General features: G+C 39.1%; 1 protein-coding gene and 1 pseudogene across 2 annotated transcripts in view; one reads left to right on the forward strand and one right to left on the reverse strand.

The window, feature by feature from the left end:
• The window catches only part of ADGRG7 (adhesion G protein-coupled receptor G7), an 83,810-nt gene that overhangs the window by 52,214 nt on the left and 10,612 nt on the right, over nt 1–20,984 (forward strand). For both annotated transcript variants that reach the window (XM_054479872.1, XM_054479873.1), the window contains one exon: nt 7,195–7,351. In XM_054479872.1, the coding sequence (XP_054335847.1) occupies nt 7,195–7,351 (157 nt within the window). The remainder of the gene's footprint in view (nt 1–7,194; nt 7,352–20,984) is intronic.
• On the reverse strand, nt 4,178–4,639 carry LOC129032529 (glia maturation factor beta-like; annotated as a pseudogene).

The following is a 20,984-nucleotide window of genomic DNA, read 5'->3' on the forward strand; positions in this document are numbered from 1 at the left end:
AATTAGCCGGGTGTGGTGGCACATGCCTGTAATCCCAACTACTCGGGAGGCTGAGGCAGGAGAATCGCTTGAACCCGGGAGGTGGAGGTTGTGGTGAGCTGAGATTGCGCCATTGCACTCCAGCCTGGGCAACAAGAGTGAAACTCCATCTCAAAAAAAAAAAGAATTGAATTTTCTCTTGAAAAAATTGGAATATCTGGCCACTCTAAGCTGACATTCCCTGCGGGGGTCATGTGCTTTCTGATTTACCAGTTCCCATCTGTACTGCTTCTCTCCTTTCTATAACCTTTCTGGCTCCAAAAAGCATTTTCATTGTCATCCCTGATATAAAACAAGAGCATTCAGTTGGAGAGACAAAAAGCAGAAACTATTAAACACATATACTCTACCCCTCCTGACCCCATCTCCATAGCATAAATTGATTGGAATACAGTGCTAATGAGACTATGAGTTCAGATTTAATTCTATAAGATTTTGCTCATATAGTAAGTAGACTTAATAAAAGCAAGCACATCTGTGAGCTTATAGCAAGCTTACAAATAGGTCCACTTAGTAATACCAGATGAGTAAAAGCCACCATCTTTAGTGGGACTATATCTTTTTTTTCTTTTAATGTTAACATTTTATTTAAACCAGTACAAGCACCATGCTTAACAAAAGACTGTCCAAAATAAACATGCAATATGAACTAGCAGAGACTGAAACCACAGCTTAAGAAATTGTGCCAGTTGTTGGTTTTTTTAAATGAAGACGGAGAACTGTTAAAATTCACAAGACTAAACCATTAATGTTTCAAGCCCCCTGAATGAGATTATTTTGGACCATCGAAATCAGTGGGAACTGCCCTGGCATGTTAATGATCTCAAACAATATTCAAGTAATAATATTTACATGAATTATACTCCAAAAAGCAAGAAAATACAATTTCTGTCACAAGATTACTGTTTATAAGCACTGATTTGAAATGTCAAATGGCATAATAAAAACAGATTTCTCAAGAATATTCAGCTTGGGACCATTGGTTTTAAGTGGCCTAGAAGATTATTACATTCTTTCAGAAATACAAAATAAGATTTGTCCAGAAATGTTTGAAACACATCCTCACAGAAGTTGTAATGGCTCAAACTCTATAGATTCCAGTATTATCAGTTTATTGAACAAATAGGGAAAGCAACCACAGTAAGAACACTTGAATTTATAGAATGCAAGTTACCCTCTACTTCCACCAAATATCAGCATTTAAACTTTTATGAAAATATCTATTCATCACTAGTCCACATATGGATTAATGACATTGCTCAGGTTTTAAAAGTAGTTCAAACATTTTTTTAAGTACACCTTCCTTAATATCTATATGGGTTGGGGGGAAACAGCCAAATTTAATTTGGTAATAAACTCCCCTAACTGGAAATTTTTAGCTAAAGTGTCAGACAAGGATACAGTTTATGGCTACATTTGACTCCTGAAAATAGGAGATAAAAAGGGAGGGAAAAGTGCTGACACACATTTTGCCACACAGATTATTTAGTAATGACAGTAAAAAAATTTAGCAACACGCCCTTAACAGTATGTTTAACTGCACTAGGCATTTAGTAAACTTTTAGAACTAGACAATTTGAACATTTATTTTAGAAGTCAATTAAACAAAAGCAGTCATCCAACTTTTTTCCTAATATAATAACATCAACACCAGAACAAAGTGATCACTACTCAAAACTCAGACATTTTGGAATTTCAGCATAGTAACCTGAGAAGTTTTCTTCATATGTGTTTTTGTTGTCATGGAAACCACACTTAATAATACTGTGATTGCCAGTTGATTTTATTTTGACATTAGATGCTACGCAGAACTTATGCAGGGCCAACAATTTCAAAACTAACGCTGACTTAGAAGACCATGAAGGAGGGTCCCAGGAAAAAAGTTGCTGCCAAAAAGGAAAGAATGATTAAGGCTGAATGGGAATGGTTGTACCAGAAAGACACGGAATGTAAAAACTGGAATTATGAAACCTGGAGTTATTATTCGGGGGATGGCAGAAAAAAGACACTAAATAGGAAATATACTTGAAAAGAACAATGCAAAATTTAGTAAGATGAAAGGGAAATCTATACAAATGTTTGAGAACATTTTAGAGCACGGGATTTGTAAATCTCCCCATAGAACAGATAAAATAAAAATGTTCTACTGATCCTTTAGCCTCAATCTGTTGTGTTGCAAAAAACATGTTATTGACTAGGAGTCAGGCAAGCTCAAAAAAGCATGGTTTATCACAGCTCTTCGCTCCTGTTAAAGAGAGTAGGGGAACTAAGAGTTCTAATGTGTGGCAGGTCAATATTATCTGACATTATGGAGGACCTCCAAATTTAAAAATAAAACTAAAACATGCAAGAAAAAATAAGGAACTTCATTTAAAAATACATTATTGCATCACTAGTTTCTCTTATTGCTGCAAACCAGGTGAAACAAAACCTCATTTCCTTCATTCAAAAACATTAAAAACACTCTCCACTCACTTGGATTACATTTGCATTTCTACAGAATTATATGCATGTTATTATCCAATATCAAAATACCTGTTTAAAGAATTCTTAAACTTCCTGGGTGGGTTTTCTCTCTCTCTGGAAATTGGAATAATGATTCTTTTCCCTCCAAGAACCAAAACAAACACCTACTCTAGAAGTTCCTCATCTCCAACTAACTTTCTATTGCTTCCTGACTTCTAAATTAGTGAAGCCAAGGTTGAGAACAGAAGATGTTCTATTCAATATCATGAAAATTCCATCTTTACTTCTCACAGAAACCTCAAAAATAAAATACAAAGAACATATGAATGGAAAACATGCCAAAATTTAAATTTTGCTAGTTTTGAGATGACTAAGATGTTCTTAATATAAGAATTCACTCACCAAATTTGGTTAGTCTTCAGAGTCTCTAGACCTATTATCAAATTAATGTTCAATGGTTACTTATATATTTGTTTTTATAAGTATGCCAGATAACAGAATCCTTGCTTTATGCCAAGAATACCATCATCTAACAAGACTGGTTTAGTTAACTATTCAAGCATCCAGTTCAGAATATCTTCTGACCATTAGGATATAAGACGTGATATTGATGTTTTAACGTTATTAACTATGGCCAAAGTTTTAAGTTAATTTTTTCCTATGGCACAAAACTAATCACAAGTATACCCAAAGTTTTAACTCTCGACTGCCATGTATTCACCAATGCAAGCAGATAGTCAGAATTTTTAAAATATGAAGTTGATTTTATTATAAATTTCAGATATACGCATTAGAAAATTATTTTATTTGGACTCTTTAAAAAAGTATTAATTTCACCAAATCTGGAATACTGGCAGTGTAAAAGTCTTAAACTAACTTTAAAGCTAACAAATCAAAGGCACAGTATTAACACATTTAAAATAATTAGTGTTCACAGGACATTAAGCGGTGCTTTATAAATGAAGTGTTATTAACCTAGATGCAAACCTGTTTAGAAATGATGTAAAAGGAATGAAGCCCTGATTATTACAACCCACCAATTTCTAAGACTAAGATGCTATTTTCCTTAAGGAGAAAAGCTAACAGTCATAATTCCATCATAAAATCTAATTCCCCAACCTTAAAAATTAGTAATTGATGAACATAGTTTCTAGACTTGATTAAAAAGATACAGGAAACCAAACAAGATGCAGAACTGATCAATGTACTTGTAATGCAGGTTACGCTACAGTAAATTATTCATGGCTCAATACTGGGTCACTCAAGTCTTTGACCCCAAATCAATTTCAATGATTTGATAAGTGATAATACGCTATTTTCATAAATAAACTGCTAATATCCAGTATTTGTCAAAAGGAGGCAACTGTTGTCTCTCACAATCTAATATATCCACATTCCAATGGTGTCTGTAAATAGTAACAAATTCTGAACCATAAATTATAGAAATTAGTCACAAGAGTGCAAAAAGTCCATGGAGAAAAGTAATCCACCTAATAATTACCAATATTAGGAAACGCTGTACAAAGTTTCATTACTCTGAAGATGATTTCCTCTTTGATCAAACTTCGCACAAATGAAGAATTTTTCTTTACTGCAGAAACAAACTGTAAGTAACAATGCATTTTTAGACACAAATAAGTATTTATGTCTGGCTCCAGTATGGTAGGGTTAATACATAAATACTTTAGAAACACAGAAGTTCACATTAGTGGAAAAATCCAAGTTTCTCACATAACCATTCTTCAGTCAGGTCTTCCGTATTTCTTATTTCAAATACCTTGGTTAGTTCAGCTGTCTGGACTAGCTTATTCTTACTGCCAGCATATATCATTTGTTGTTCAGGCTTACATCCAACAGGACTGGAGAAAATAAAGCACAGAGGATATGGAACTCTCCCATCCATTATGTTGATATTTATAACTATACACAATGAAACAAGGTTGTCGTTCAGGTAGTTCATCTTTAAGTTCATCTGGAGAAATACCCTCAAGCTCCTCATCCAGCACCACCAGGTGTTTATCCTTGTCAGTCTTCATTATAATAGCAGCATTGTTCATTTCTTTGTGAAAACGAAACTTTCTCAGCTTTTCCACTAAATCTTCAGCAACATCAAAACCACCAAAGACTCACTCATTTCTTTTCCGCCGTCAGCGGCCTGTTGCCTTCACTTGGGCACCGTTTTCTAGTGGGACTGCATCTTAAATATGTACTTTACAGATCAAGGTTAAGTATCATTCTTCCTATATGAATGGTAGTTCATATTAAGGAGAAATACGGTAAAAATATTATCACTGATAAACATTAAAAGTATGTTTACTGAACATAAGTGGTGAGAGTGGAAAGCAAAAATAGTATGTCTAATAGCAATGCAGAAAAACCTTGGTAAAGGCTTCTTTGCCTAATTGCAAATTAGGATATATTTCCTTCATACAAAAATTGTCATGTTTGGCCACAGATACCAATCAGATTTGTATTGCTAAATGTTGATTGATAGACTATGGTTCATAAATTGGCCTAGTTATAATGACAAGCAGACTGTGATTTAATTGTTTAACAAGTAACTTTCATGTGTTCAGTAGGTACGTAACAAATTGCCCCAAAACTTAATGGTGAAAAATGACAAATGTTTATTATTTACCATGAGTTGAGTGCTGGCTGGGTAGTTCTGTCTTGACTGGCTTGGATGCTTATTAATGATCCAGGATGACTCACTTTTTTTTTTTTTTTTTTTTTTGAGATGGAGTCTCGCTCTGTTGCCCAGGCTGGAGTGCAGTGGCGTGATCTCGGCCACTGCAACCTCTGCCTCCTGGGTTCAGGCAATTCTCTGCCACAGCCTCCCAAGTAGCTAGGATTACAGGCATCCGCCACCACACCTGGTTAATTTTTATGATTATTATTATACTTTAAGTTCTGGGTTGCATGTGCAGAACGTGCAGGTTTGTTACGTAGGTATACATGTGCCATGGTGGTTTGCTGCACCCATTAATCCGTCACCTACATTAGGTATTTCTCCTAATGTTATCCCTCCCCTAGCCCCCCACCACGACAGGCCCCGGTGTGTGATGTTCCCTCCCTGTGTCCATGTGCTCTCATTGTTCAACTCCCACCTATGAGTGAGAACATGCAGTATTTGGTTTTGTGATCTTGTGATAGCTTGCTGAGAATGATGGTTTCCAGCTTCATCCATGTCCATGCAAAGGACATGAACTCATCCTTTTTTATGGCTGCATAGTATTCCATGGTGTATATGTGCTGCATTTTCTTAATCCAGTCTATCATTGATGGACATTTGGGTTGGTTCCAAGTCTTTGCTATTGTGAATAGTGCTGCAATAAACATATGTGTGCATATGTCTTTATCGTAGAATGATTTAGAATCCTTTGGGCATACGCCCAGTAATGGGATTGCTGGGTCAAATTGTATTTCTAGTTCTAGACCCTTGAGGGATTGCCACACAATCTTTCACAATGGTTGAACTAATTTACACTCCCACCAACAGTGTAAAAGTGTTTCTGGTGCCACCAGGGTATGAAAAGAAAAAAAAAAGAGCTCCTGCAGCTAGTTCAGTGTCTGCCCAATTGGCCGCCCAGTTTTGTGCTTGAAACCTAGGGCCCTGGTGGGGCAGGCACCATAGGGAATCTCCTGGTTTGCGAGTTTCAAAGACCGTGGGATAAGTGCAGTATCTGTGTGGGAGTTCCTCAGGCTGGGACCCTCACAGCTTTCCTTGGGTAGGGGAGAAAATTCCCCAACCCCTTGCGTTTCCCAGGTGAGGTGACACCCCACCCTGCTTCGGCTCACCCTCCATGGGCTGCACCCACTGCCCAGTCAGTCCCAGTGAGATGAACCGGTACCTACGCTGAAAATGCAGAAATCATCTGCCTTCTGCGTCGGTCTTGCTGGGAGCTGCAGACCAGTGCTATTCCTGTTTGACCGTCTTGAATCCTTCATGACTCACTTTTATGTCTGGTGGTTGGTGTTTGGTTGGTTTTAGTAGCAACTGTTCAGTTGGGAAAGCTCATCTCTGCTCCACATAGTCTCTCATCTGCCATTAAACCATCCCAAGCTTCTTAACATAGTGGTCTCAGGGTTCTAAAGAGGAGTGAGGGAAGGCAAATTAATAAACAGATGCTTTCAAGTCTCTGATAAATTTGCTAATGTCCCACTGGCCAAAGCAAGTCACATGGCCAAGCCCAGGATCCAGGGGCATAGACTTTCCACAGGAGGAAGAAGATCACTCTGCATCTAACTAACCTTTCTCTCCCTCATCAACTTAAGGCTCAGGAAGGTCCCAGGTGCCAAAAAAGGGGATTCCTCCATTTGGCTGATCTGTAGTAATACTCACAAAATGAAAATTCCATTTCAATGAAGAAGTTGGTTCTTGAAATTTGCCTGCTGTAGTATTAAGGAGCTGTGTTTGCCTGAAGTTTTAAACAAGTATCAATGTATTCAAAATTTTTAAAATTTTTAAAATTTTTAAAATTTTTAAAATTAAAAGCTTTAGCTTGCTAAATCAGATTTTCTCCAGAGTGATGTAAGACTTAGCATCATTTTTTCACCTGGGGCATAATATTGTTAAGTGAACAATGTAGATGGGCATTTGAATATGCATTCTAAATAGGAGAGTAGTAATGACATTGATATGTAAAACCCTAATGAACCACATTATTTTTCTTGTTTTCTTTCACCTAGCACAAAAAAAGTTTCATCCATGAAGAAGATTGTTAGCACATTATCTGTTGCAGTTGTTTTTGGAATTACCTGGATTCTGGCATACCTGATGCTAGTTAATGATGATAGCATCAGGATCGTCTTCAGCTACATATTCTGCCTTTTCAACACTACACAGGTATGGTGTGGATTTTAGTCTGAAAGTAGCAGAACATGCAGTGGTGGAGATATCATCTTGATATCTTAGTTACCTTTAAAAGACTATTTTACAAAATTTAGGCTGGGTGCGGTGGCTCACGCCTGTAATCCCAGCACTTTGGGAGGCCGAGGTGGGTGGATCATGAGGTCGGGAGATCGAGACCATCCTGGCTAACATGGTGAAACCCCATCTCTACTAAAAAAAATTAAAAAATTAGCTGGGTGTGGTGGTGGGCATCTGTAGTCCCAGCTACTTGGGAGGCTGAGGCAGGAGAATGGCTTGAACCCAGGAGGTGGAGCTTGCAGTGAGCTGAGATGGCGCCACCGCACTCCAGCCTGGGTGACAGAGCAAGACTCTGTCTTAAAAAAAAAAAAAAAAAAAAAAAATCTAGTGGGTACATAGTAGGTGTATATGTTTATGAAGTACAAGAGATATTTTGATACTGGCATAAAATGTATAACAATCACTTCAGGGTAAATGGGGTACCCATATCCTCAAGCATTTGCCCTTTCTTTGTGTTACAAACAATCAAATTATACTCTTAGTTATTTGAAAATATACAATAAATTATTATTGACTGGCCAGGCATGGTGGCTCATGGCCTGTAATTCCAGCACTTTGGGAGGCCGAGACAGGTGGATTGCCTGAGGTCAGGAGTTCAAGACCAGTCCAGCCAACATGGTGAAACCCCATCTCTACTAAAAATACAAAAAAATTAGCTGGGCATGGTGGCATGCACCTGTAATTGCAGCTACTTGGGAGGCTGAGGCAGGGGAATTGCTTGAACCAGGGAGGTGGAGGTTGCAGTGAGCTGAGGTCACGCCACGGCACTTCAGCCTGGGTGACAGAGGGAGACTCTATCTCAAAAAAACAAAAATTATTATTGACTATAATCACCCTGTTGTGCTGTCAAATACTAGATCTTATTCATTCTAACTATATTTTTGTACCCATACCCATTAACCATTCCCACTTTCCCCTCCCCTCACTACCATTCCCAGCCTCTGGTAACAATCATTCTACTCTCTATCTCCAGGATTTCAATTTTTTAAACTCTTTAGGTCCCAAATAAGTGAGAACAAGCAAAGTTTGACTTTCTGTGCCTGGTTTACTTCACTTAACATAATGACCTCCAGTTCCATCCACGTTGTTACAAATGGCAAGATCTCATTCTTTTTAATGGCTGAGTAGTACTCCATTGTGTATATGTACTGCATTATCTTTATCCATTCGTCTGTTGATGGATACTCAGTTTGCTTCTAAGTCTTGGCTATTATGAATAGTGCTGTGAAAAACATGGGAGTGCAGATATTTCTTTGATATACTGATTTCTTTTGGATATATATCTAGCAGTGGGATTGCTGGATCATATGGTAGTTCTATTTTTAGTTTTTTTTATTATTAAACTTTAAGTTCTGGGGTACATGTGCAGAACATGGCGGTTTGTTACATAGGTATACACGTGCCATGGTGGTTTGCTGCACCCATCAACCCATCATCTACATTAGGTATTTCTCCTAATGCTATCCCTCCCCTAGCCCCCCACCCCCGACAGGCCCCAGTGTGTGATGTTCCCCTCCCTGTGTCCATGTGTTCTCATTGTTCAACTGCCACTTATGAGTGAGAACATGCGGTGTTTGGTTTTCTGTCCTTGTGTTAGTTTGCTGACAATGATGGTTTCCAGCTTCATCCATGTCCATGCAAAGGACATGAACTCATCCTTTTTCTGGCTGCATAGTATTCCATGGTGTATATGTGCCACATTTTCTTTTTCCAGTCTATCATTGATGGGCATTTGGGTTGGTTCCAAGTCTTTGCTATTGTGAATAGTGCCGCAATAAACATACATTGCGGCATGTTTTCTGCATATGGCTAGCCAGTTTTCCCAACACCATTTATTAAATAGGGAATGCTTTCTCCATTGCTTGTGTGTGTCAGATTTGTCAAAGGTCAGGTGGTTGTAGATGTGTGGTGTTATTTCTGAGGCCTCTATTCTGTTCCATTGGTCTATATATCTGTTTTGGTACCAGTACCATGCTGTTTTGGTTACTGTAGGCTTGTAGCATAGTTTGAAGTCAGGTAGCGTGATGCCTCCAGCTTTGTTCTTTTTGCTTAAGATTGTCTTGGCTATGCGGGCTCTTTTTTGGTTCCATGTGAAATTTAAAGTAGTTTTTTCTAATTCTGTGAAGAATGTCAATGGTAGTTTGATGGGAATAGTATTGAATCTATAAATTACTTTGGGCAGTATGGCCATTTTCATGATATTAATTATTCCTATCCATGAGCATGGAATGTTTTTCCATTTATTTGTGTCCTCTCTTATTTCCTTGAGCAGTAGCTTGTAGTTCTCCTTGAAGAGGTCCTTCACATACCTTGTAAGTTGTATTCCTAGATATTTTATTCTCTTTGTAGCAATTGTGAATGGGAGTTCTCTCATGATTTGGCTCTCTGTTTGTCTGTTATTGGTGTATAGGAATGCTTGTTATTTTTACACAGTGATTTTGTATCCTGAGACATTGCTGAAGTTGCTTATCAGCTTAAGGAGATTTTGGGCTGAGATGATTTTGGGCTGAGATATTTTCTAAATATACAATAATGTCATCTGCAAACAGAGACAATTTGGCTTCCTCTTTTCCTATTGAATACTCTTTATTTCTTTCTCTTGCCTGATTGCCCTGGCGAGAACTTCCAATACTATGTTGAATAGGAGTGGTGAGAGACGGGCATCCTTGTCTTGTGCCAGTTTTCAAAGGGAATGCTTCCAGTTTTTGCCCATTCAGTATGATATTGGCTGTGGGTTTGTCATAAATAGCTCTTATTATTTTGAGATGAGTTTCATCAATACCTAGTTTATTGAGAGTTTTTAGCACGATGGGGTGTTGAATTTTGTCGAAGGCCTTTTCTACATCTATTGAGATAATCATGTGGTTTTTGTCATTGGTTCTGTTTATGTGATGTATTACATTTATTGATTTGTGTATGTTGAGCCAGCCTTGCATCCCAGGGATGAAGCCCACTTGATCGTGGTGGATAAGCTTTTTGATGTGCTGCTGGATTTGGTTTGCCAGTATTTTATTGAGGATTTTCACATCGATGTTCATCAGGGATATTGGCCTGAAATTTTCTTTTTTTGTTGTGTCTCTGCTAGGTTTTGGAATCAGGATGATGTTGGCCTCCTAAAATGAGTTAGGGAGAATTCTCTCTCTTTCAATTGTTTGGAATAGTTTTAGAAGGAATGGTACCAGCTCCTCTTTGTACCTCTGGTAGAATTCAGCTGTGAATCCCTCTGGTCCTGGACTTTTACTTTGTCTGATTGGTAGGCTATTAATTACTGCCTCAATTTCAGAACTTATTATTGGTCTATTCAGAGATTCGACTTCTTCCTGGTTTAGACTTGGGAGGGTGTATGTGTCCAGGAATTTATCCATTTCTTCTTGATTTTCTAGTTTATTTGCATAGAGGTTTTTATAGTATTCTCTGTTAGTAGTTTGTATGTTTGTGGGATCAGTGGTGATATCCCCTTTATCCTTTTTTTTTTTTTTTACCGTGTCTGTTTGACTCTTCTCTCTTTTCTTCTTCTTCTTCTTTTTTTTTTTTTTTTGACAGAGTCTCGGTCTGTCATGCAGGCTGGAGTACAATGGTGCAATCTCAGCTCACTGCAACCTCTGCCTCCTGGGTTGAAGAGATTCTCCTGCCTCAGCCTCCCAAGTAGCTGGGATTACAGGCATGCACCACCACGCCTGGCTAATTTTTGTATTTTTAGTAGAGATGGGGTTTCACCATGTTCAGGCTGGTCCCAAACTCCTGACCTCGTGGTCCACCCGCCTTGGCCTCCCAAAGTGTTGGGATTACAAGCCTGAGCCACCGTTCCTGGCCTCTTTTCTTCTTTATTAGTCTGGCTAGTGGTCTATCTATTTTGTTGATCTTTTAAAAAAACCAGTTCCTGGATTCATTGATTTTTAAAAGGGTTTTTCATGTCTCTATCTCCTTCAGTTCTGGTCTGATCTTAGTTATTTCTTGTCTTCTGCTAGCTTTTGAATTTGTTTGCTCTTGCTTCTCTTAATTTTAATTTATAGCTTTTGTTCTTTTAATTTTGATGTTACAGTGTCAATCTTAGATCTTTCCTGCTTTCTCTTGTGGGCATTTAGTGCTATAAATTTCCCCTAGACACGGCTTTAAGTGTATCCCAAAGATTTGGGTACATTGTGTCTTTGTTTTCAATGGTTTCAAAGGACATCTTTATTGCTGCCTGTTTTTATGTCTGCCTGTTTTGTTTCTGTTTTTGTGCCAGTACCATGCTGTTTTCATTACTATAGCTCTGTAGTATAATTTGAAGTCAAGTAATGTGATTCCTCCAGTTTTGTTCTTTTTGCTCATGATAGCTTTGGCTATTCTAGGTCTTTTGTGGTTCCACATAAATTTTAGGACCATTTTTTCTTTTTCTGTGAAGAATGCCATTGGTGTTTGGATAGAGATTGCATAGAATCTGTAGATTGCTTTGAGTAGTGTGGACAGTTTTAAAATATTGATTTTCCAATCCATGAACATGGAATCTCTTTCCATTTTTTGTGTCCTCTTCAATTGGTTGCATGCAGGTTTTATAGTTTTCATTGTAGAGATCTTTCACTTTTTTGGTTAAGCTAATTCTAAGGTATTGCATTTTATTTGTAGCTTTTGTAAATAGGATTGCTTTCTTAATTCCTTTTTTTTTTTTGGAGACAAGAGTCTCACTCTGTCACCCAGGCTGGAGTGCAGTGGCACAACCTCTGCTCACTGCAACCTCCGCCTCCCAGGTTCAAGCAATACTCCTGCCTCAGCCTCCTGAGTAGCTGGGATTACAGGTGTGTGCCACCACGCCTAGCTAATTTTTTGTATTTTTAGTAGAGATGGGGTTTCACCATGTTAACCAGGATGGTCTCGATCTCCTGACCTCGTGATCCACCCACCTCAGCCTCCCAGTGCTGGGATTACAGGTGTGAGCCACTGCACCCAGCCCTTAATTTCTTTTTCAGGTTGTTTGATGTTGGCATATAGAAATGCTACTGACTTATGTATGTTAATTTTGTATCCTGCAACTTTACTGAATTTATCAGTTCTAATCTTTTTTTTTTTTTCTTGTGGAGTCTAGTTTTTTCCAAATATAAGATCATATCATCTGCAAACGAGGATAATTTGATTTCTTCCTTTCCAATTTAGATTTTTTAAATTGCTTTCTCTTATCTAATTGCTCTGGCTAGGACTTCCAGTACTATGTTGAATAACAGTGGTGAAAGTGGGCATCCTTGTTGTGTTCCAGATCTTAGAGGAAAGGCTTTCAGTTTTTTTCCCATTCAGCATGATACTAGCTGTGAGTCTGTCATATACAGCTTTTATTGTGTTGAAGTATGTTCCTTCTATCCCCAGTTTTTAAGAGTTTTTACCATGAAGTGATGTTGAATTTTATAAAATTTTTTTTAGCATCAACTGAAACAATCATGTGGGTTTTGTCCTTCATTTTGTTGATATGGTATATCACATTGATTGATTTGCATATGTAGGACCATCCTTGCATTTCTGGGATAAATCCCACTTTGTCATGATGAATGACCTTTTTAGTGTGTTGCTGAATTTGGTTTTTTAGAATTTTGTTGAGGATTTTTGCATCAATGTTCATCAGATATACTGGCCTGTAGTTTCTTTCTTTCTTTCTTTTGATGTGCCTTTTTCTGGTTTTTGCTCCAGGGTAATACTGGCCTTATGAAATGAGTTCAGAAGTATTCCCTCTGCCTCTATTTTCTGGAGTAGTTTGAGTAGGATTGGTGTTAGTTCTTCTTTAAATGTTTGGTAAAATTCAGCAGTGAAACCACAGCTCCTGGGCTTTTCTATGCTAGGAAACTTTTTATTACAGCTTCTGTCTCATTACTTGTTACTGGTGTGTTCAAGTTTTGTATTTCTGCATGATTCAATCTTTGTAGGTTGTGTGTAGAAATTTGTCCATTTCTTTTAGGTTTTCTAATTTATTGGCATATAGTTGCTCATAGTAGCCACTAATGATCCTTTGAATTTCTGTGGTATCAGTTGTTATGTCTCCTTTTTCATCTCTGATCTTATTTACTTGGGTCTTCTCTCTTTTTTTCTTAGTTAATCTGACTAAATGTTTGTCCATTTTTTTGATCTTTTAAAATAACCTTTTGTTTCATTGATCTTTTGTTTTCTTCATTTCAATTTCACTTATTTCTGCTCTGATCTTTATTATTTATTTTCTTCTACTAATTTTGGTTTTGATTTGCTCTTGCTTTTCTAGTTCCTTAAGATGCATCATTAGGTTGTTTATTTGAAGCTTTTCCATTTTTTTTTGATGTGGGCACTTATTGCTATAAACTTTCCTCTTAGTACTACTTTCACTGTATCCCATAAGTTTTGGTATGTTGTGTTTCCATTTTTATTTGTTTCAAGACATTTTTCAACTTCCCTTTTAATTTCTTTCTTGACTCATCGGTAATTGAGGAGCATATTGTTTAATTTCTATGTGTTTGTATAGTTTCCAAAATACCTCTCGTTATTGATTTCTAGTTTTATAGTGTTGTGGTCAGAGAAGATACTTGATATAATTTCATTTTTTTGAATTTTTAAAGATTTGTTTTATGTTTTAACATATGGTCTATATTTGTGAATGATCCACATGCTGAGGAGAAGAATGTGTATTCGGCAGCCATTGGATGAAATGTTCTATAATTATCTGTTAGGCCCATTTAGGATATAGTGCAGAGTAATTCTGATATTTCTTTGTTGATTTTCTGTCTGGAAGATCTATCCAATGCTGAAAATAGGGTGTTGAAATCTCTAGCTATTGTCATATTAGGGTATATATCTCTTATTAGCTCTAATAATATTTTATTTATATATATGGGTACTCCAGTATTGGGTATATATATATATATTTACAATTGTTGTATCCTCTTGCTGAATTGACCTTTTTATCATTGTATAGTGACCTTTTTTCTTTCTTTTTATAGTTTTTGTCTTGAAATCTATTTTTTCTAAGTAGAGCTACTTCTGCTCTTTTTCGGTTTCTGTGGAGTATCTTTCTCCATCCATTTATTTTCAGTCTATGTGTGTCTTTATAGGTGGTTTGTTTCTTGTAGGCAACATATCATTGAGTCTTGTTTTTTCCTTCATTCAGCCACTCTATGTCTTTTGATTGCAGAGTTTAGTTCATTTGTGTTATTATTGTGTTATTATTGATACATAATGACTTACTTCTGCCGTTTAGTTACTTGTTTTCTGGTCTCCTCTTCCTTCTTTTCTGTCTTCCTTTTAGTGAAGATGATTTTCTCTGGTGACATGTTTTAACTCTTTGCTTTTTATTTTTTGTGTATCTATTGTATGTTTTTTGATTTGAGGTTACCACAAGGCTTGCAAATAATATTTTATAACCCATTATTTTAAGCTGATGACAACACTGATTGCATAAACTAACAAAAAAGCAAAGAGAAAACTAATACAAACTCTGTAACTTTTTGTTTTTTCTATTTATATCTTATTATACTGTCTTGAAAAGTTGTTATAGTTATTATTTTGATAGGTTCATCTTTTAATCTTTCTGCTCAAGATGTAAGTAGTTTATACACCAGTATAGTGTTACAGTATTCTATTTTACCTACCAATACCAGTGAGTTTCATACTTTAAGATAATTTCTTATTGCTTATTTTCTTTCGGATTGAAGAACTCCTTTTAGCATTTCTTGTAGGTCAGGGCTGGTGTTGATGAAATCCCTCAGTTTTTGTTTGTCTGGGAAAATCTCTATTTCTCCTTCATGTTTGAAGGATATTTTCACAAGATATGCCATTTTAGGCTAGAAGTTTTTTTCCTTCATCACTTTAAATATGTCATGTCACTCTCTCTTGGGCTATAAGGTTTTTACTGAGAAGGCTGCTGCCAGACAAATCGAAGCTCTGTTGTATATTATTTGTTTATTTTCTCTTGCTGCTTTTAGGATGCTTTCTTTATCCTTGACCTTTGGGAATTTTATTATTATATCTTGAAGTTGTATTATTGGGGTCTAATCTGCCTGGTGTTCTATAATCTTCTTGTACTTGAGTATTGATATCTTTCTCTAGGTTTGGGAAGTTCTCTGTTACTATTTCTTTGAATAAACTTTCTACACTGACCTCTCTCTACCTCATCTTTCAGGCTAATAGCTCTTAGATTTTTCCCATAGGGGCTATTTTCTAGATCTTGTGGGCATGCATCATTAATTTTTATTCTTTTTTCTTCTGTCTCCTCTGACTGTGTATTTTCAAATAGCCTGTCTTCAAGCTCACTCATTCTTTCTTTTGCTTGATTAATTCTGTTAAGAGACTCTGATTCATTCTTAAGTATATGTCAGTTGCATTTTTCAGCTCCGGAATTTCTAGTTAATTCTTTTTAATTATTTCAATCTGTTTGTTAAATTTGACAGGATTCTGAATTTTATCTCTGTGTTATCTTGAATTTTTGTTGTGCTTCCTCAAAATAGCTATTTTGAATTCTGTGTCTGAAAGGTGACATATCTCTGTCTCTCTGGGATTGGTCACTGGTGCCTTATTTACTTATTTATTTATTTTGGTGAGGCCATATTTTTCTGGATGTTCTTGATGCTTGGGCATGTTCATTAGTGTCTGGGCATTGAAGAGTTGGGTATTTACTGTAATCTTTGCCGTCTAGGCTTTTTTGTACCTGTTCTTCTTCAGAAGGCTTTCTAGATATCTGAAGGGACTTGAGTGTTGTAATCTAAGTCTTTGGTCACTGCAACCATATCTGCTTTAGGGGGCACCCCAAGCCCAGTAACCTTGTAGCTCTTTTAGACATACAGAGGAACTGCCTTGGCATCTTAGGTAAGATCTGGGAGAATTCCGTGGATTACGAGGCAGAGACTGTTCTCTTCCCTTATTTTCCTCCAAGCACACAGAGTGCCTCTCTCTCTCTGTCTCTCTCTCTGTGCTGAGCTAGCCGAGGGAGGCGGTGACACAAGTACCCTTGTGGCCACCACCACTGGGACTGCACTGGGTCAGAACTATAGCCAGAACAGCACCGGTTCTCCCCCAAGGCCTGTGGTGACCACTGTCTGGCTACCACCTATGCTACTCAAGGCTTAACAGCTCTACAATTAGCAGGTGGCAAATCTAGCCAGGCTTGTGTCCTTCCTTTCAGGGCAATGAGATCCCCCTGTCCCCAGGTGAGTCCAGAGGTGCCATCTGGGACTCAGGGCCTGTAGTTAGGAACCTCAGGAAACTACTTGGTGCTCTATTCTACCGTGGCTGAGCTGGCACTCAAACCACAAGACAAAGTCCTTCCCACTCTCCCCATCCCCCAACCTTTCCTCAAGCATAGGAGTCTCTTTCCATGGCCACCACCACTTCAGGCCTGTGACAAACATTGCCTGGCTACCACTGATGTTCACTCAAAGCTCAAGGGCTCTTCAGTCAGTTTGTGGTTAATGCTGCCAGTCAAGGCAGTGTACTCTCCTCAGGCCCAAGGCAGGTCCAGAAATCCTGTCCAGGAGCCAAGGCCTGGAATCAGAGACCCCAAGAGCCTGCTTGGTGTTCTACCCCACTGAGGCCAAGCTAGTACCCAAGCTGACTTTTGGTTCTTATGAAGGTGGTTTATCTTGTGTAAGTAGCTGTTAAATTTGGTGTTCCCGTGGGGGAATGATTGCTGGAGGGTTCTATTTGGTCATCTTGCTCCACCTCTTTCCTCCTTACAGACTATTTTTAATACCATTTCTGGGAACTGAAAGAAAAGCTCTTTATGACTTACCTACTATGTACTTTCCTGAGCTGGATATCATAGAATATAGTAGCAATAGAGTTGGACCACTTTAGTCCCTCTTCTCTGAGTAGGAGAGATTTTTGTCAAGTAGCTGGATTGGGACACATCTTCTTTCCTTTTCTCCTATGTAAGGGGTTCATGACAACTCCTCACCATGATTGATACAGACAGTGTTACAGTTATTGCTGAAGCTTAGACTTCTGTGGGATTGGCTGAAGGTTTTCTTTCAATTCTTTTAAATTTATTAAGTCTGGTTTTATGGCCCAACATTTGGTCTATTTTGGTGAATAAAACATTTACTCTGGAAGAAAATGTGTATTCTGTAGTTGTTAAAGTGTTCTAAAAAAGGTTGTGTCAAAGTGATTGTTAAAGGTACACTTATCCTTACCAATCTTTTTGCCTGATTGTCTCAATTGCCAAAAAAAGGGGTAGTAAAATCTCCACCTATGATTGTAAATTTGTGTATTTCCTTAATTCTGTCAACTTTTGCATCACATATTTTGGGGTTCTACTATTAGATGCGTATACATTTATTATTGTTATATCTTCTGGATGAACTGATAATTTTATCATTTAGATGAAAAGGTTTCTTTACCTCCAATAATACTTTTTTGTCATAAAGTCTACTTTATCTGATATCCAGCTTTATGCACATTGGTTGCATGATATATATGTTTTCATCCATTTACTCTCAATCTATTTGTGCCTTTATATTTTAAGTGTGTATCATGTAGACAGCAAATGCAAGTCTTACATTTTTATCCATTCTGGCAATCTCTTTTAATTGAGTATTTAGTCCATTTAGATCTAATGTATTTTTTTATATGGGTTAATTTGTGTCTATCATTTTCCTATTTGTTTTCTGTGGCCATTCTATTTTTTATTCCTGTTTCTCCTTTTTTGCCTACTTTTGGATACGTTTAATGTTATTAGGATTCTAATTTTAATTTATATTTCAGTTATTAAGCAATACTTCTTTGCGTTTTGGGGGTCAATTTAGGGATACATTAAATTTCATTAACTTTTCATTGTCAACTTAGAGCTAATATTTTACTACTTTCCAGTAAAATCTAAGAATCTTATAACAATATAAGTCCTCTTGCCATCCTCTGTTCTCTCATATTATACATTTATGTATTACATCTGCATACGTTACAAAACCTGCTATGCAATGTTCTTATTTTTGCTTTAGATATGTATTTTAAGGAAATTAAGAGAGAAGAATTTTTATATTCAGTCATATATCTATGATTTCTAGTATTCTTCATCTCTTTCTGAAAATCTGAACTTCATGAAGTGTTTTGTGGCACAATTTTACATTGGACTGAAGATGCTTTTATTCCTTGAGTCTTATCTCAAGGACATGCTTACCCATAAACCTTTAAAAAATTAAATTCACACTTTGTTTTAAAAATCTGAAAAGAAGTTATATATTTTTCCTTTGGAAATAATTCTACAAAGGTAAAAATTTGGATTCTGGTCACCTCCTGATTTTATCATCATAAAAGTAGTGATGAAGATAAACCAAAATGGTGGATAAAAATAAATTTGTTTGACTTTGGAGAGGTTTTTTTTTTTTAACCTTTGTAGTTATGTATTATGTGTGAGGAATATCAAGACTTTTAAATAAAACAAAGATGTGTTATTGAAAGACATCTTTTCTTTTCTTTTTTTTGAGACAGGGTCTCACTCTGTCACCCAGGCTGGAGTGAAGTGGCATGATCTCAGCTCACTGCAACCTCCGCCTCCCGGGTTCAAGCAATTCTCCTGCCTCAGTGTCCTGAGTACCTGGGATTACAGGCATGTGCCACCAGGCCAGGCTAATTTTTGTATTTTCAGTAGAGACAGGGTTTCACCATGTTGGCCAGGCTGGTCTTGAACACCTGACCTTAAGTGATCCACCCGTCTCAGACTCCCAAAGTGCTGGGATTACAGTTGTGAGCCACCGCACCAGACATTGAAAGACATCTTGAAATCAGAATTTCTCTTTACACTCCTTACTCTATGCCTCCTCCCATAGTGCACATTGCTCTTTACTCTGATGAAGAGCGATGAAATTACTAAATGGACTTTACTCTCTGTAGTATGGAAACATGTCCTCTCTAAGCTGGCAGAATTCATTAAACTTCAGTAGAATGAAAATACTTCTCCCTTAAAGCACTCACACCCTACCAGGATCACCTGTATGAACAAACATCACCACTGAACAACCTGCACAGGGCAAGGAAAGGAGCCCCTTTCTGAAAGCTCACTCCTGAAACTCCAAACCATGAACCCTAAAAGCAAGGGAATAATTCAAGGAATCCGCATGATCGTTAGAACTTTTTGAGAATTTTCAGTTTTGATATTTATTGAGATTACTTCCTAATGATGCCAGCGGCAGCCCATCTGAAGTGGCCGCTGCCATGACTCCGGCTGCAGTGGGGTACAGGCGCAGGCTGTGGGTCCTCAGATGCAGATGCTGAGGCAGGCAGTCCCCAGAGCCTGCCCCAGGGAGCGCCCCCGGAGTCCACCGCCCTGGGAACCCGCCCCTGCGAGCAGCCGTGATGGGGCCGGACCCAGCCTCTCACCGGTGGGAGAGCAGTGCAGTCGGGCACGGAAGAGCAAGCAGAGATGTTCCCCAGGTGGAACTGGGCCTGGGGCGGTGCCACACTTGCACATGGAACGTGGGAGCCAGGCCTGAGATGTAGAGCTGGGGTCACGCTTCAGGGGACCGGGATGGGAAGTGGGAGCGGTGCCCGCTTCGAGGACCCAGCCAGCAACGTGGCCACCGCGCCCAACCCGCCAACGGAGCCAAGTTCCTGCGCCTGGGGAACAGTCTCTGCTCCGAGTCACCTGAGGCTGCGTCCTCAGGATCTGCTCCACATCAAGGTGACCGCCGAGCCTGACGTTTCCAATGGCCAGGCCCAGGGCCCACGATCTGCTCCCGGAAGTGCCCTCCAGGCAGGGCCATGAGCCAGGCAAGGGGGAGCCCCAGGGTGCCCCTGAGTGCTGGGGCCACAAGAAGAACTTGCAGTGACGTCACCCCTGCCCCGGAAGCTGGCCCGGGACCATCGAGGACCTAAGCTCCCACTCCAGGCTGTGAGGAGGCACGGCCAGGGCTACACACTCCACTGAGCCAGCGGGAACTGGGGACAAGCGGGAGCCCCACCTCTTCTCAGTTGGCAGGGTGGGAGCTCCCTGGGTGCAGCTGCAGTTGCCTTGTCGCAGCTGCTGACCGAGGCATCTTTGCACTCTCAGGGGTCCAGGAAGACTCCCCTGCCTGGGTGCCATGAATAGAGGCAGGAGGCAGACAGGCTCTTGGGTGGAAGGGGGCGGGTCCGTGGTGAAGCCCCACCTTAAAGCCAGGGAGGGCCTGATGACCAGCTCTAGTGAAGAGCTACCGTCTCTGCTGAGAGCTGAGCACTCATCGGAACACCCTGGCTGAGGAGAGGAGCTGCCCACTGGGGTTGCAGGTGTCCTCTGAGCTGTTCTATCACTCAGTAAAGCTCCTTTTCGTCCTGCTCACCCTCCACTTGTCTGCATACCTCATTCTGGATGCAGGACAAGAACTAGGGACCCACCAGAACGGCGGGGCTAAAAGAGCTGTAACACAAACAGGGCAGGGCTGAAACATGCCCTTTGCTCTCCACATTGTGGGCAACAAGGAGAGAAGAGAGGAGAGAAGAGCTGTGGCCCTTCGGGGAGCCCAGACCTAGGAGCTCCCTGAGCCAGGGCTGTGACACCCTCTTTAGGGCTCTGAGGTTCCTGGTGTCACCAAGCTTCTGGGTGTCACCGAGTTCCCTGGTGTTAGCCATGGAACCTGCTTACGGTAGGCCTGGT

Source organism: Pongo pygmaeus, chromosome 2 (genome assembly GCF_028885625.2).
Source record: "Pongo pygmaeus isolate AG05252 chromosome 2, NHGRI_mPonPyg2-v2.0_pri, whole genome shotgun sequence".
Classification (NCBI taxonomy): Eukaryota; Metazoa; Chordata; class Mammalia; order Primates; family Hominidae; genus Pongo; species Pongo pygmaeus.